At 37.3% G+C, this 13,427-nt stretch overlaps 1 protein-coding gene across 6 annotated transcripts in view; it reads right to left on the minus strand.

Moving 5' to 3' along the window:
* Positions 1-13,401, minus strand: part of SCLT1 (sodium channel and clathrin linker 1) — a 107,868-nt gene extending 94,467 nt beyond the window's left edge. For 4 of the 6 annotated variants that reach the window (XM_045202260.3, XM_045202257.3, XM_024568892.4 and 1 more), the window contains exons 1-2: positions 12,889-13,401; positions 5,601-5,668 (exon numbers count right to left, since the gene is read on the minus strand). In XM_045202260.3, the coding sequence (XP_045058195.2) occupies positions 5,601-5,656 (56 nt within the window). In that variant the 5' untranslated portion in view covers positions 5,657-5,668; positions 12,889-13,401. The remainder of the gene's footprint in view (positions 1-5,600; positions 5,669-12,888) is intronic. The other 2 variants (XM_045202261.3, XM_045202259.3) reach the window with 1 other exon arrangement.
* Positions 13,402-13,427: the final 26 nt, after the last annotated feature.

Below are 13,427 nucleotides of genomic sequence, written 5' to 3' on the forward strand. Positions count from 1 at the left end.
GCATACTAAAAATAGAAAGAACTTTCTCAAATTGTTGAGAAAAACATCTACCAGAAACCTACTTCAATTACTATTGTTTGTGATGAAACATCGGAAACACTGCATTAAATTCATTATTGTAAGGCTGCTTCCTCATCATCGCTGCTAAAATTCAGCCTGTACTAGAGGTTCTAGTCAATGCAACCTGTCATGAGAGCAGGTGGTCAAAGATTTAAAGGTTCAAAAAGAAGATAAAATATTATTAGATTGGCCAAAAAGCCCATTATGTTTTTTTCTGTAAAATAAAAGACATTTTTCATTTTCACCAACAACTTGATTGATTTGAATATTTTGAACATGTCAGCTATCTTCCACTATAGGCTTCTAGTGGGTAGAGGCCGGGGTGCTGCTAAACATCTTCCAATGTCTACGATGGCCCCACAGCAAAGAATTATTTGGCCAAAATGTCAATAGTACCAAGAAACTTCACAAGTCACTTGTGACACATTCGATCAGTCACAGCACCTTCTCCATACACTGCACAAGTCTTTTTTTATGTTTCAGTTGCATTTTTAACTTTCTTGAAATAATGAAGCACAATACACCAAAAATGTTGCATTTCTCCTTCCATCTTCAATATTAAAATGGCTGCACAAAAATTCACCCAGTTTGACATTATTTCTAAACGCATGCTGATATGACAGCTGTCAAAGTACAAGCTAACAAAATTGTTTTGGATGAAGTTAAAGACAATTAAGTACTACTAGAGCCATCTTACGGAAAAAAACGTAATGGACTTTTTGGCAAACCCAATTATTATTTACAGACAATTTGACCATTAACATAGAATCTACCAATTACTAGAACTAATAAGAGAGTAAGTACACTAAGTCACCAGATAATCAACATAAAAAAGTGGCTTTCCCAAATACTAGCATAATTAGAAAATAGAAAAAAAATCCTACTCATTACTATAACAAAAGGAAGTACTTAATAAATAAAAACAACCAAAAAAAAATGTTGCAGCAACTTCACTGAAAAATTAACTGCACTGAAGGACATAAGAGAAGATCTGAATAACAGGATACTATGCCATACTCATGGATGTGTGGATAGTCAATATTGTGAGTATATTTATTCTCTAAAATCCACTGCTACTGCAATAAAATTTCAAAAAAATCCAACAGAAGAACTTACAAAACTTGATTAAGTAGCTCTTCAAGTTCCGATGTATGAGTAAACGTGCAAGGATAGGTCAGACAATCTAGCAAAGGGGGAGAGGGAAGGAGGAAGAACTTGCCCTTCTACGTAACAGAACACTATAATGTTAGAGTAATTAAAACAATATGGTACAGACACAGTAACAAACAGAAAAATATTGGAAGTCCAAAAATAGATTCAAGCATTTATAGGTGTGTGATATATGAAAGAAGTGAAATTATTACTGAATGGACAAAATACTGCTTTTCAACTAACAATGTTGAGTATCAAAAAGAGTACAGCAATACTAAGTGGAGAAAATGAATTTCAGATAGATTAAATATCCAACATTTTAAAAGTATTTAACAGTTATTGAAAGAAAATGTGTTGTTGACCTTGGGGTAGAGAAAGCTTTCTTAAGCTCCCAAACTAAAGAGGACTTGGTCTGTCTTGTTCACCAACAGCCCAAGCAGCGCTTGGCACACTCTCACTCAGAACACATCTTCCGGCTGGAAGACACAAGTATTACAACCCTAGAACCTAGTAACAGGAAGACTGACATATTTTATGTCTGAATTTAAAACTTCTATACAGCCAAAGGCACCGCAGGTGAAGTTAAAATGCCAGCAAAACATGTCAGCAGGCAGCATGACCAAAAATTTACTATCTAGTATAAAGATGGAGAAACAGTCAAAAACAAGGAGATGAACAATAATGTTCAGTGCAGTGTCCACTGTAATAAAAAAGAGAAAAATGTCCATCCATAGGATAAATGAAAAGTAATACAACAGGATCCTGTAAGCAGTTCAAGGAATTAACAAGATTTATACCTATCAACATGGATACATCACAGAAATCAAGAGGTTAGTTCTGGGGGCGGGGGGGAATAGGACAGAGGGGAAGAATGAGGGATTCAAAGGGATTTTTAAGGGATCTGTAATTTTCTGTTTTTTTTGAAGCAAAAGGTGTTCATGATCACATATACAATTACAACATATCAAAACTAATAAAAGATACAACTGAAAGAAGGCTCTGAATTCTAAAGTTTTACGTAACTAATTTTCAACATCTTAACTTTAAACACTTATTTTCAGTGCAGTGTCAAGGGCCCATGTTAGGCATAGAAGGTAATACAAACATAACCAATTTGTGGTCCTTACCCGTAAGGTAGGTGGCAGAGGTGAAGAAGGGAGAGGCAAGTACACAAGAAACCACAACAATACGAGTAAAGACATGCTATGTAAAAGGCACAGAAAGTGAGAATGAGTAGAAGAAAGGAAGCCCTTCCTTTTATTCAAGTACTACATTCATGCAGAAAAGCACACCACTCAGTGTCACACACGCACGTACCAGTGCAACCAACACTCGGGTCAAGAAACGGAATAGAAGCAGTTTTCACATTGGCACAGTGGGTACTACGTTAGCAGGAATGTGTGCATATTGGTACCAGGGACTTCATTTTGCATTTCATTTCGTGGAAACATCAAATCAAACCACACAGTTCTGATAAGCAACAGTTTAGTTAACTTGGTGCCATGCAAAGGGAAATGAACTCCTCATAAAGTCTTTTCTTATGGGTCTGCCTAGGGTGACACTGATGCCTGCTGGGGCCGGCATCTGTGCGTTGTATACTTTTTACTGGTGTCTTTTAACAAATTCTTTCATTTTGACTTAGTCCAATTTACCATTTTATTTATGATTTCTTGTGTCCTTATGAGGACAACATGCCTATTGCAAACTGACAGATTTGTTCCCGTAAATATCTTTCTAAAAGCTTTATTATTTTACCTTACACATTTAGATACACAATCAATTCAGAAGTGATATTTGAGAATAGTACGAGTAAGGATCAAGATTAATTATTTTTTTCCTAAATGGAAATCTGACATGGGTAGAGCTATTTCTGAACTCTATTCTACTCAACTGGTTTACTTCTCTATCCTTAGGGAATGTCACACTGTCTTAATTTTTAGAGCTTTGCAGTAAATTCTGGAATCTGCTGGTGCCTGTTGTTCAGCTTTGTGATTTGAGATTGCCTTAGCTCTTCTTAGCCTTTGCATATAAGTTTTGGAAATAGCTTCAGAAGTTTGAAGAAAAAAAATCCTACCACCATTTTGATTGAAATTTTGCTGAGTGCAATTAATAAGCCTTACAATCTATGAATATAGTACATTCTTACACTTATGTCATTTTTCTTTAACTTTTATCGGTTTTACAGTTTTCCAGTCTTATATACTTTATATTAGAACTATTCCTAAAGATTTAATATTTTTTATGCTACTCTAAGTAGCATCATTTTAAATTTCATTGTCAATTTGATTATTGCTACTTATATAAATAATATTAAACTTGTAATTTTGCCTCATATTCAAAGAAACGGCTAAGTTCATTTATTAAGTTTGACAATTTAATGATTTTGGGGGGTTTTCTATATATACCTAATTTTCTATAAATAATGATACAGTTATTTCCTCCTCTCCAGTTTTTATGTAACGTCTTGCTCGGACTCTAGCACGATGCTGAGTGAAAGTGATTTTAGCACGCATCCTTGCTTCATTTCCATTCTCAGGGGAAAATTCTCATCCTTTCACCATCACATACAATGCATATCTAGTTTTTTGTAGCTGGCCCTTTCAAACTGAAGAAGTTTCTTTCTATTTCTAGTTTGCTGAACATTTCTATCATCATAGAGAACTGAACTTTGATAATTATTTTCTAGATCTCTTGAGATAGTGAGACAATTTTCTTCTTTTTCCTGCCATTATGGTGATTTACACTGATTTATTTTCAAACATGAAGCCATCTTTATATTGCTCTCCTATCACCTCCCCTCTCCCTCCTGCAAGCCATGCCGTGAAAGGAAGACCCACGGTGAGCAGGGTCTTGAGACAGCCACAAGTTCTGGGACCGTGCTGCAGGGGGAGGCCCGGCAGCAACACTGCACTACCACTGAAAATGAGAGACAGGAATGAAGATATGATTGTATGACTGCAATGATAGTACATGGCAGAGAAGGACATACACTTTCTGAGAATTAAAGCTATAATTTCACCACAGAGTATACTATTAAGTAGGTGAAGATGTGTCCCTACTTTCCCTACTTGGTATGTTACCATTAGGCTTTGACAAACTATAACCACAATGCATAATGCAGGTACATCTAAAGAGCTGACCAGAGTCATTGTTTTATCTGGTATAATCTTCCTTCATAATCGAATCAGCCATAGCTTCCAGTAGATATGATGCAACGCACCATGCCTAGAAGTCTTCTCAGGCTTTAAAATCAATCTTATGTTTGAATCCTCCTTTTAGGCATATATATTTTTTAATTTTTATTGTTATTCAATTACAGTTGTATGCCTTTTCTCCCCATCCCTCCACCCCACCCCAGCTGAACCCACCTCCCTCCCCCACCTCCACCCTCCCCCTTGGTTTTGTCCATGTGTCCTTTATAGTAGTAGTTCCTGTACTTTTAGGCATATTTTATAAGACACTAAGCAGAAGCAAAAGAACCTAAGAATCAGACCAAAGTTTAGAAGCTATTGGATTATGAAAGATTCTCTGTCACCTACATGCTAATAGTTAGTTAATGTGTATAACAAATAACATAAGAAAAATAATATGATTAACACAGTGAATAAGTGGATGGATATTTTCAAGACCCTTGGACTCTGAGTCTGGTCTTTGGAAATAAGAACAAAGAGCAGTAGCTAAATGCTGAGCATACATTAGGGTAAAAAAAATACCTATAAGGATAAGTGCACTCAAGTCAACCAAACTATTCTTTTTTTAATACTTTAAAAATAACTTTCTTTTTAGTACCTTAAAAACAATTTCAGTTTAATTACAAGATTCACTTATGTTGAAAGCAAAACACGTCTTTATTCAGTAAACATCTGTCATTAATCTAGGAGCAAGAGTTTTTCTTTTAATAATCTGTAACTCAGAGTCCACCAATAGGTACCTTATTGGTTAAAAAAATTTAAACACAATATTCATATAAAAACATACACCCAAGAAAGAGATATATTTAAAACAATGCCACATATTATTTACTATTCTGAGTTAATATGTCATAATCTTTAAGGACCCAGAGAGTTAAAGTTTACAACTGGCTATATCCTGAAAAGCAATTTTAGAAAGTTTCAAAACAACGATGCATTCTCATTTTAGAACTGAGACATTTTAACACCATCCATAATACCTGAGCTCTAACTCTGAAAAAAAAGGGCACTTTTTATGGTCAAAGAATTTACATTCATCCAGCAAAAAACAAGCTTTCCTCTTTACAAGAATCAAAATTGTAAGTAAAATCTCAAAGCACTGTAAGCAACTTCACATGAGAATAATCCAAAGTAGAATTTATTTCAATTCATATTTATGTAAATATATTTACAACCAAAATGAACCTGTTAGCATACTTGTGCTGTTGAATATTTGGAAAGATCTTCCATTTGATATGGCCTAAGAACTTCATTTAGTCTTTGATCTGAAAAATAAAAATAAAGAAAAGGAAAACCAATTTGTAGTTCATTGGGTAATGTTCAATTTTTAAAAACTATAAATAGATAAGTTATTATGTGATATAGCCAACTCAAAACTGCTAGTCTCCACTGCTTCTCAAAATGAAATGAATCATCAATTTCAACCCAGCACTTCAGAGTTTAGGGTTAGGGCCCCTTCTGTATACCTAAACCGACTATCACCAAAGGGGAAAAGAATTAATTTTTATGATCTCATAAATTTTAATTCTCCATCTCTGCAAGTTTTCTCTTTAGGTTATCATAAGTCAAAAAATATGCTGCACAATTACTTTCAAATTTTTGCTGTTATAAAGTAAAAAGAGTTGGAAAGATTAGCTGTAGCCAGATTCTTTAGAACGGTTAAAATCCGCCGAAATTCTTTTCCAGGCCAAACCCCCACATTGAGGAGAAACTGCAGGCGAAGAATCCCAATTCCGTAGGAGTGGGCAAGAGATGATGGGAAGGAGGTCCAGAATAAAGCCAAGAGCTCTCAGTCAGTATTGTACAAGGTGCTATTTTTAATTTACAGCAGAATACAGTACCCAATAAATGTACAATACTCATTCTTTCAAGATCACCTGCAACATTTAAAACTGAAATGGGGCAAGTCTCAACAACTTTCAAAAGACTGAAGCCAAGGACAGCATGTTAAATAGTTCGATTAAGTTGTAATAGAGAAAGAAAAAGTAAAGGGAAAATCTCCATACACTCTGTAGTTAAAAAATTACTTACCGATAACCCATAGGTCTCAGGAGGAATTACAAAACAAATTTGAAAGTATCATGAACTGAATGGTAGTGAAAATGTAATACCTTGAAACCTGCTTAAATTAAATCTGTAGAGAAATCTACAGCTTTAATTGCATATGGTAGAAGAAAAGGCTGAGGTCAGTGAACTACACACCTAATTCCAAAAGTTAGAAAAGAGCGGCAAATTAAACCCAGAGAAGTGAAGTGAATCACAAATGTTAGTCACTCCAAAAAAGAAACAGAAAATAAGCACACCTAAAAGAGGATTAACAAATACAATCATGTCAAAAGTTATAGAAAAAGCATTTGATGAAATTCAAGATACATTCATGATAAAGATTTAGGAATGTAGGAATAAAAGGGAACTTCCTTAATATAGTGGATTCCTCCATAAACAGATAACAAATACCATACCTAAGGGTGAAAATGTTGAAAATTTTGCCTTGGAAATTGGGAATGGCAAAAAATAAACTCTTTTGACAGGTGTTCACACTCTGCGGGAGGTCGAAGTTAACACAATAAACGAGTAAAGGGAATAAAAGGTATAAAACTTAAAAAGAAGAAAAAGTTGTCATTATTTATAGTTACAGTGTTTATGTGGTGAATGGGAAAGAACACAAAGATAAATTCTTAGAATCAATAATTAAGTTTAGCAAGGTTGTTGAATGCGAGTTAATACATAAAGGATAATTCGATTTCTAGATACTGACAACATAAAGTTAGAAGATAATAAAAGGTCTCATTTAAAGTTGAATAAAAATATCAATATCTAGAAATAAATCTATCAAAAGATGTGTAAGACTCTTGCGTAGAAAACTATGAAACATGCAGGAGATAAAGACCTGAGTAAGCAGACAGACACTCACGGCTTACAGGAGTCGGTATTGTCAAAATGTCAGTTCTCCAAAAATTCATCTCTAGGTCAATGCAATCCCAATTAACAATCCCAAAGAGGATTTTTCAGAATTTAAAAGTAGCTTCTGAAATATAGATGGAAATGCAATGAGAATAGCTAAGACATTTTTGTGAAATAAGAACAGGGGAACAGGGGAGCACTTGCTGTACCAGATGTCAAGATTTATTACAGAACTATAGTAATTTAGGTAGTGTGGTAGTCATAGAAGAATAAACAAAACTGACTAATGGGAGAGAACCCACAGACATATTCACATATATATGAGCACGAGAATTGTGATCCGAGAGGCGCTCCGGAGCAGCGTGGGAGAAAGAGTCATCCTTCTGTAAGTGGTTCTGTGTCAACTGGGTATCCTCACAGAAGAGAATAAAACATCATCGATAAAAATCAATTCTAGGCTAAATGAAGATCAACTTGTGAGTGCCAAGCAACAAACTCTAGAATAAAACAGAGAGATACCTTTACAGCCAGGGGTAGGGAAAGATTTTTAAACCAGAAAACAAAAAGCACTGGCTATTAAAAACTGATAAACTGGGCCACATTAATATTAAGTACTTCTGTTTAGCAAAATGAGACTGTTAAAAGAGTAAAAATGCAAGCTGTAAACATAGATATTTCCAACCCATGTAACTGACAAAGGGCTTATGTCTAGACTATATAAAAAAATTCCATCAACCAAAAGGCAGGCAATGGTCTAGAAAAGTGGCAACATGACCTCAACGGGCACTTCACAAAAAGGTTACCTGGATGGCCAATAAAAATAGAAAAGCTGCCCAACTTTATTAGGCATCAGAAATACAGATTAAAGTTACAATAAAATAAAGACTTAAAATTAGAAAACAAATGTTGGTGACAATCTGGAATAAAGAAAAGAAAGAGGAAGTATAAACTAGTACAACTTTAAAATTAAACATACGTATAATTCCTAGGAAGATACCTAATCAAAATGTGTGCACTTGCGGACCAAGGGTCATGGCAATAAAAGGTCAATCGCCTTTATTGATAAGCATTATTCTCAATGGCCCCAAACTGGAAACAAATGCAAATACCCATCAAAAGGAAAATGGACAGCCCTGACCAGTGTAGCTCTGTTGGTTGGGCATTGTGCAAAGTGCAAGGTCACCAGTTCGATTCCCAGTCAGGGCACGTGCCTGGGTTATGAGTATGGTCCCCAGTGGAGGCAGGAACATGGATGTTTTTCTCCATTCATTTCTCCCTCCCTGCCCCTCTCTATAAAACAAATAAATAAAATCTTAAAAACAAATTAGTAAATGCTATTGAAAAACTGGAATACTATACAGGAATGAAATTAACAAAGTACATCTGCATGCAAGAACATGGATAAATTTCAAAAATATGATAATGTTGAATGAAAAGAACCAAATACACAAGGATACACAGCGTGTGGTTTGTTTCATTTATATAAAGTTCAAACACAGGTACCACTGAACCTCAATGTAAAATTAAAGATACTGGTTATCTTCAGTTATCTTTGAGGAAGAGATTAGGACTACAAGGGGGCTTGCTTCTGGAGTCCTAGCATTCTTGACCTAGGTTGTAGTTTCCTGACTTTTGAACTTCGTACTAATTCACTTAGTTTTAAATTTGTTTTCTTTGTCAGTATAAACTTGTCTGTATATGTCATACAGAAGCAATGTTGCTCTGGCCAGTGTGGCTCAGCTGGTTGGAGCAATGGTCCTGTAACCCGTTGGGGCACATGCCTGGGCTGCGGGTTCGGTTCATGGTCCGGGTGCTATGAGTGGGGACCAATCGATGCTTCCCTCTCACATCGATATTTCTCTCTTTCCCTTCCTCTCTTTCTAGAAGTAGTGAAAAAATGTCCTTGAGTGAGAATAAAATAATTTTTTAAACAAACTTTAAGGAAATAAAATTTAATGATAAGTAAAAAGGATAATGCCTCAAGACCAAGAAGAGTTTATCCTCCAAAAAGAAAAGGGCTTAACATTTGAAATTTAGTCAGTGTATATTATCCTATTAACAAACTAAAAATGAAAACAACATCTTATCTCAATAAATGCAGAAAAATCATTTGAGAAAGTCTGATATCCATTCTGACAAAAACTCTCAGAAAACTAGGAATAGGAAGGAACACCCTCAACCTATTAAGGACATCAATGAAAAACCTACAGTTAATATCATATTTAATTTTGAAAGGCAGATGTTTTCTCCCTAAAACTAGGAACAAGACAAGGATGTCCACTCCCCTGTATTGGAGGTTTTAATCAGTGCAATGAGGCAAGAAAATGAAATGCAAGGCATTCGAATTGGAAAAGAAGTAAAACTGTCTTTATTTACAAGATATAAACATTGTCTATGCAGAAAATCTAATGGATTTTACAAAAAACCTACTGGAATAAATGAGTTTAGAAAGGTTGCATGGTACAATTAGCAAAAAAAAAAAAAAGATTTCTATATAGTAGCAACAATAAATCAAAAAATGAGAGTAAAAGAATAATGCCATTTACAATAGTATCAAAAACAGCAATACACAGGGATAAATCTGACAAAAGATGTGCAAAACCTATGTACTAAAAACTATCAAATATGGCTGAGAGTAATGAAGAGAAATGCAAATGGACATATACCTTTTCATTGATCAGAGAACTCAGTATCATTAAGATAAGAATTTTACACAAACTGATCAATAGATTCAATGTAATCCCTATCAAAATCCAAGCATCATTTTTGTAGAAATTGACAAACTGCTTCTAAAATTTACATGGAAGTGCAAAGGACCTAGGATAGCCAAAACAACTGTGAAAAAGAACAAATTTGAAAGGCTAACACTAAGTGATTTTAAGACTTATGATAAAATTTCAAATAGATCAATGGTATAGAATAGAGTTCAGGAATGACCCTACACAAATACAGACAACTGGTTTTTACCAAAGGTGCAAAGGTCTCCAATAGAGAAAGGATATTCTTTTCAATTGGGCATCTATATGCAAAAAAGCAAGCCTTGACCCTTACCCTCCACCTGTACAAAATTTAACTCAAAATGGACCATAGATCTAAATTCATAACTTAAAACTACAAAACTTCTAGAAGAAAGCATAGAAGAAAACCTTTGCAGTCTTGGGTTAGATAAAGGTTTCTTAGGACACAGATCCAAGAAAAAACCCAAATCAATGAATTGAACTTCATCAAAATTAGAAAGTTCTGCTCTGTGAGAGACACTGTTTAGAGAAGGAAAGGAAAAAACTTAGCCCACCCCTACTGCCCATAATCCCCACTACAAGAACGGAGTCTTCATTTCTTAGCTCGATATACAAGCCCCTCTTTGAAGAGGCCCCTAAGAACTATCAGATCTCCCCTCTCAGATGGAGGTGGAAGAATGGTGTACCGCAAATATGCTAGAAGTTTACTAGAAGACTGGTTAGGTGTGGAACTGGTGGTGGTTATGATGTATAATGCTGACGCTTTATCATAAAGAGGCAGTGTCATGTAGCATTGCCAGGTGAAAAGTCACAAATTCAAACGGAACAAAAGAAAAAGAGGCAACCAAGATCAATAGAAGCCAATGCAGAGGTCAGAGGTAGGTGGGAGAAGGGCAAGCCATCTATGTTTACCTAGCTGGTGGTTCACCTAAGAGGGAAACTACCAGTTAAAGGAAAAAAAGTGTGTGTGTGTGGGGGGGGGGGGGCGGTCATCAACATTCATCACCGATTCTCATCTCTTCGTGCAAACAATTTCCTGAACAAGCACAGGCATTTCAAACCTCTCAGCCTATGCTGCTTCTACCCTCTGAGATTCCCTCCTTCCACTCGTCTTCTAGTAAACGACTTTCCCCCCCAGCAAAATAATTTACTATACTTTTACTGTCTTAGTCAGTTCTCTGCTTTGTTTTTTTACTTCATTTTTATCTAAGGATTCAGGCTGGCTCATTCCCACCAAATTCAGTTTCTGACTGCTTCGGGTACTCTCCCCATCCAGCTAAACTCGCTTGCAGCCCACCTGGAGTCCCACGCCTCTCAGATGGTACTCAGCTACTTCTCCTTATGGAGGGGGAATGTTCCCATTTCAAAGCTAAGAATGATGCTAATGTTAAAGTATCATTGTTGTGTCATTAATGAATTTAGATAATATATACTGTGCACTTCATATGTGCTAGACTCCACGGTGAGTGCTGTATTTGCATCATCTCTTTTAATCCGCAGAACAATCTCATGGGGTTACTGTGCTATTTACACCCATTTTACAACAAGAAAACTGAGTCACAGATTACTAAGTGACGTATCCAAGGTCAAAGACCTGGAAAGAGCACGAGTTAAGGGGCAAGTCCAGACAGACTGAATTCAGAGGCTCAGTTCTTCACCACTGGTCTATAATGCTTCCAAAATGGAACCTGCCATTTCCCCCCATGTTCCCTGTTGCTCAAGCCAAAAACCTGGTTGTGATCTGTCTTCCAAATCCCCAAATCTCCAATCTCACTGTGCCAACCATAGTTCATTCTTACCTAGATGACAGTCACCCAATTGTGCTGTGCTATAATGCATGCTTCCCCGCACTGGGTTTTCCATATCACAAGCTGATCGTGTTATTCTCAAGTGATTTCTTTTCAGTGGTTTTTGCCACCCTTGCCATGGTCCAAACTCCTCAACACGTTCCGGACGAGGCCCTTCGCCTCCTAGCCCTGTTCCTCCCTTTCAGCTGCACTTGTCATTTCTCTGTATAAAATATATTCCATCCAAGCCAACCTCCTTGCAAGTCATTAACTGAGCATAGTCCTAGTCCCCTCAATGTTGCAAATACTGTTCTATTTGGGATGCCCAGCAAATTCATGTTAGTACATCAAGTTTCAGCCCAATGGCACCTTCCTTGACAACATTTAATGGTAAGTCTGTACTAATTCATATTTGCTTAGAGCTATGTGTCAGATACCTAAATCCTTTACAGATTTCAATACTAATTTAATCATGCCAACAACCCTATGAAGAAACTGAAGCAAAGGAGTTAGCAGTTGCTGCCACTTCAGTGTATTTATGCAATTTATAAATTGCCCTTCTCGAATTAAATTCCTGGAGGGTAGCATTGCCCTCTTTATCTTGGTAGCAGCTCTGCTTGTGTAGCATTGGCACGTAATTGGACAAAAGGAGGATCTCAATAAACATCCTCGAACAAATGGCTGGAGCTGTGCCTCTAGGTTCTAACTGTGGACTCGGACACCCTTCCTGGCCATTGCCCTCGAATTTCCCCAGAGCCTGTGAGAAGCATAACAAACGTGTTTAGTGTCTACAGCAAAGTCCCCGGAAGCGTAAGGAACCTACCAGTGTTTATACTTAAGCAGAACAAATGATTCCACCAGTGTTTATATTTAAGCAGAACAAATGGTTCTGCTCAAGTATATACGCATCCTCGTATGTTCCACCAAGCCTTTTCTGCAGCTGACTTAAGTTTTCACCAATTTCCACGCACCCAACAGGCATTCCCAAAATAGTTGGTCAACGATGACATTAAATATTACGTATAAGAATTCTCAATAAAGGATTGTGGAGCTTACTTTTCTCTCTCAGAGGGTCGCTTTCTGTGGCCATTTGGATAAAATTTGAGTTTGGATCTTTACCACCCTGACTTTCCTCGAAGTGACAGAGCTCGCTGTGCGGGAAAACAAAACGACAGCAACGCTGCGGAGGCTGTCCAGCGGCGTAATCAGCATCCTACTCACGCCAGTGTCTGCGGGAGCCGCGCCCCCTCCTCCGTGTCCCAGCCGAGTCCCTCGCTCAGGAGACAGACTTCAGATTGCAGGTTTGCTGGGGACCCGCCAAGTGCATTCTGTTCCACGTTTACACGAATCCCAGCCGGGTGGGTCCGGGACACGGAGGGGTACAGGTGTCCTGCGGGTCACTCGGGTCCTGTCGGGCACCTTGGAGAGCGCAGAGGGAGCCTGCGGGCAGCCCGGTGGCGGCGCCCTTTGCGGAGTGAGTGGCGGTTTCAGGAGGGCCAGGGCCAGTCGCGGAAGTCCACTCGGCCCGCCCTGCCACTTTGAAACCGGTGCCCGGACCGCTCCTTGGAGACGGTGACGCCGCCTACATCATCACG

The sequence above is a fragment of the Desmodus rotundus genome, chromosome 9, assembly GCF_022682495.2.
Source record: "Desmodus rotundus isolate HL8 chromosome 9, HLdesRot8A.1, whole genome shotgun sequence".
NCBI classification, from domain to species: domain Eukaryota; kingdom Metazoa; phylum Chordata; class Mammalia; order Chiroptera; family Phyllostomidae; genus Desmodus; species Desmodus rotundus.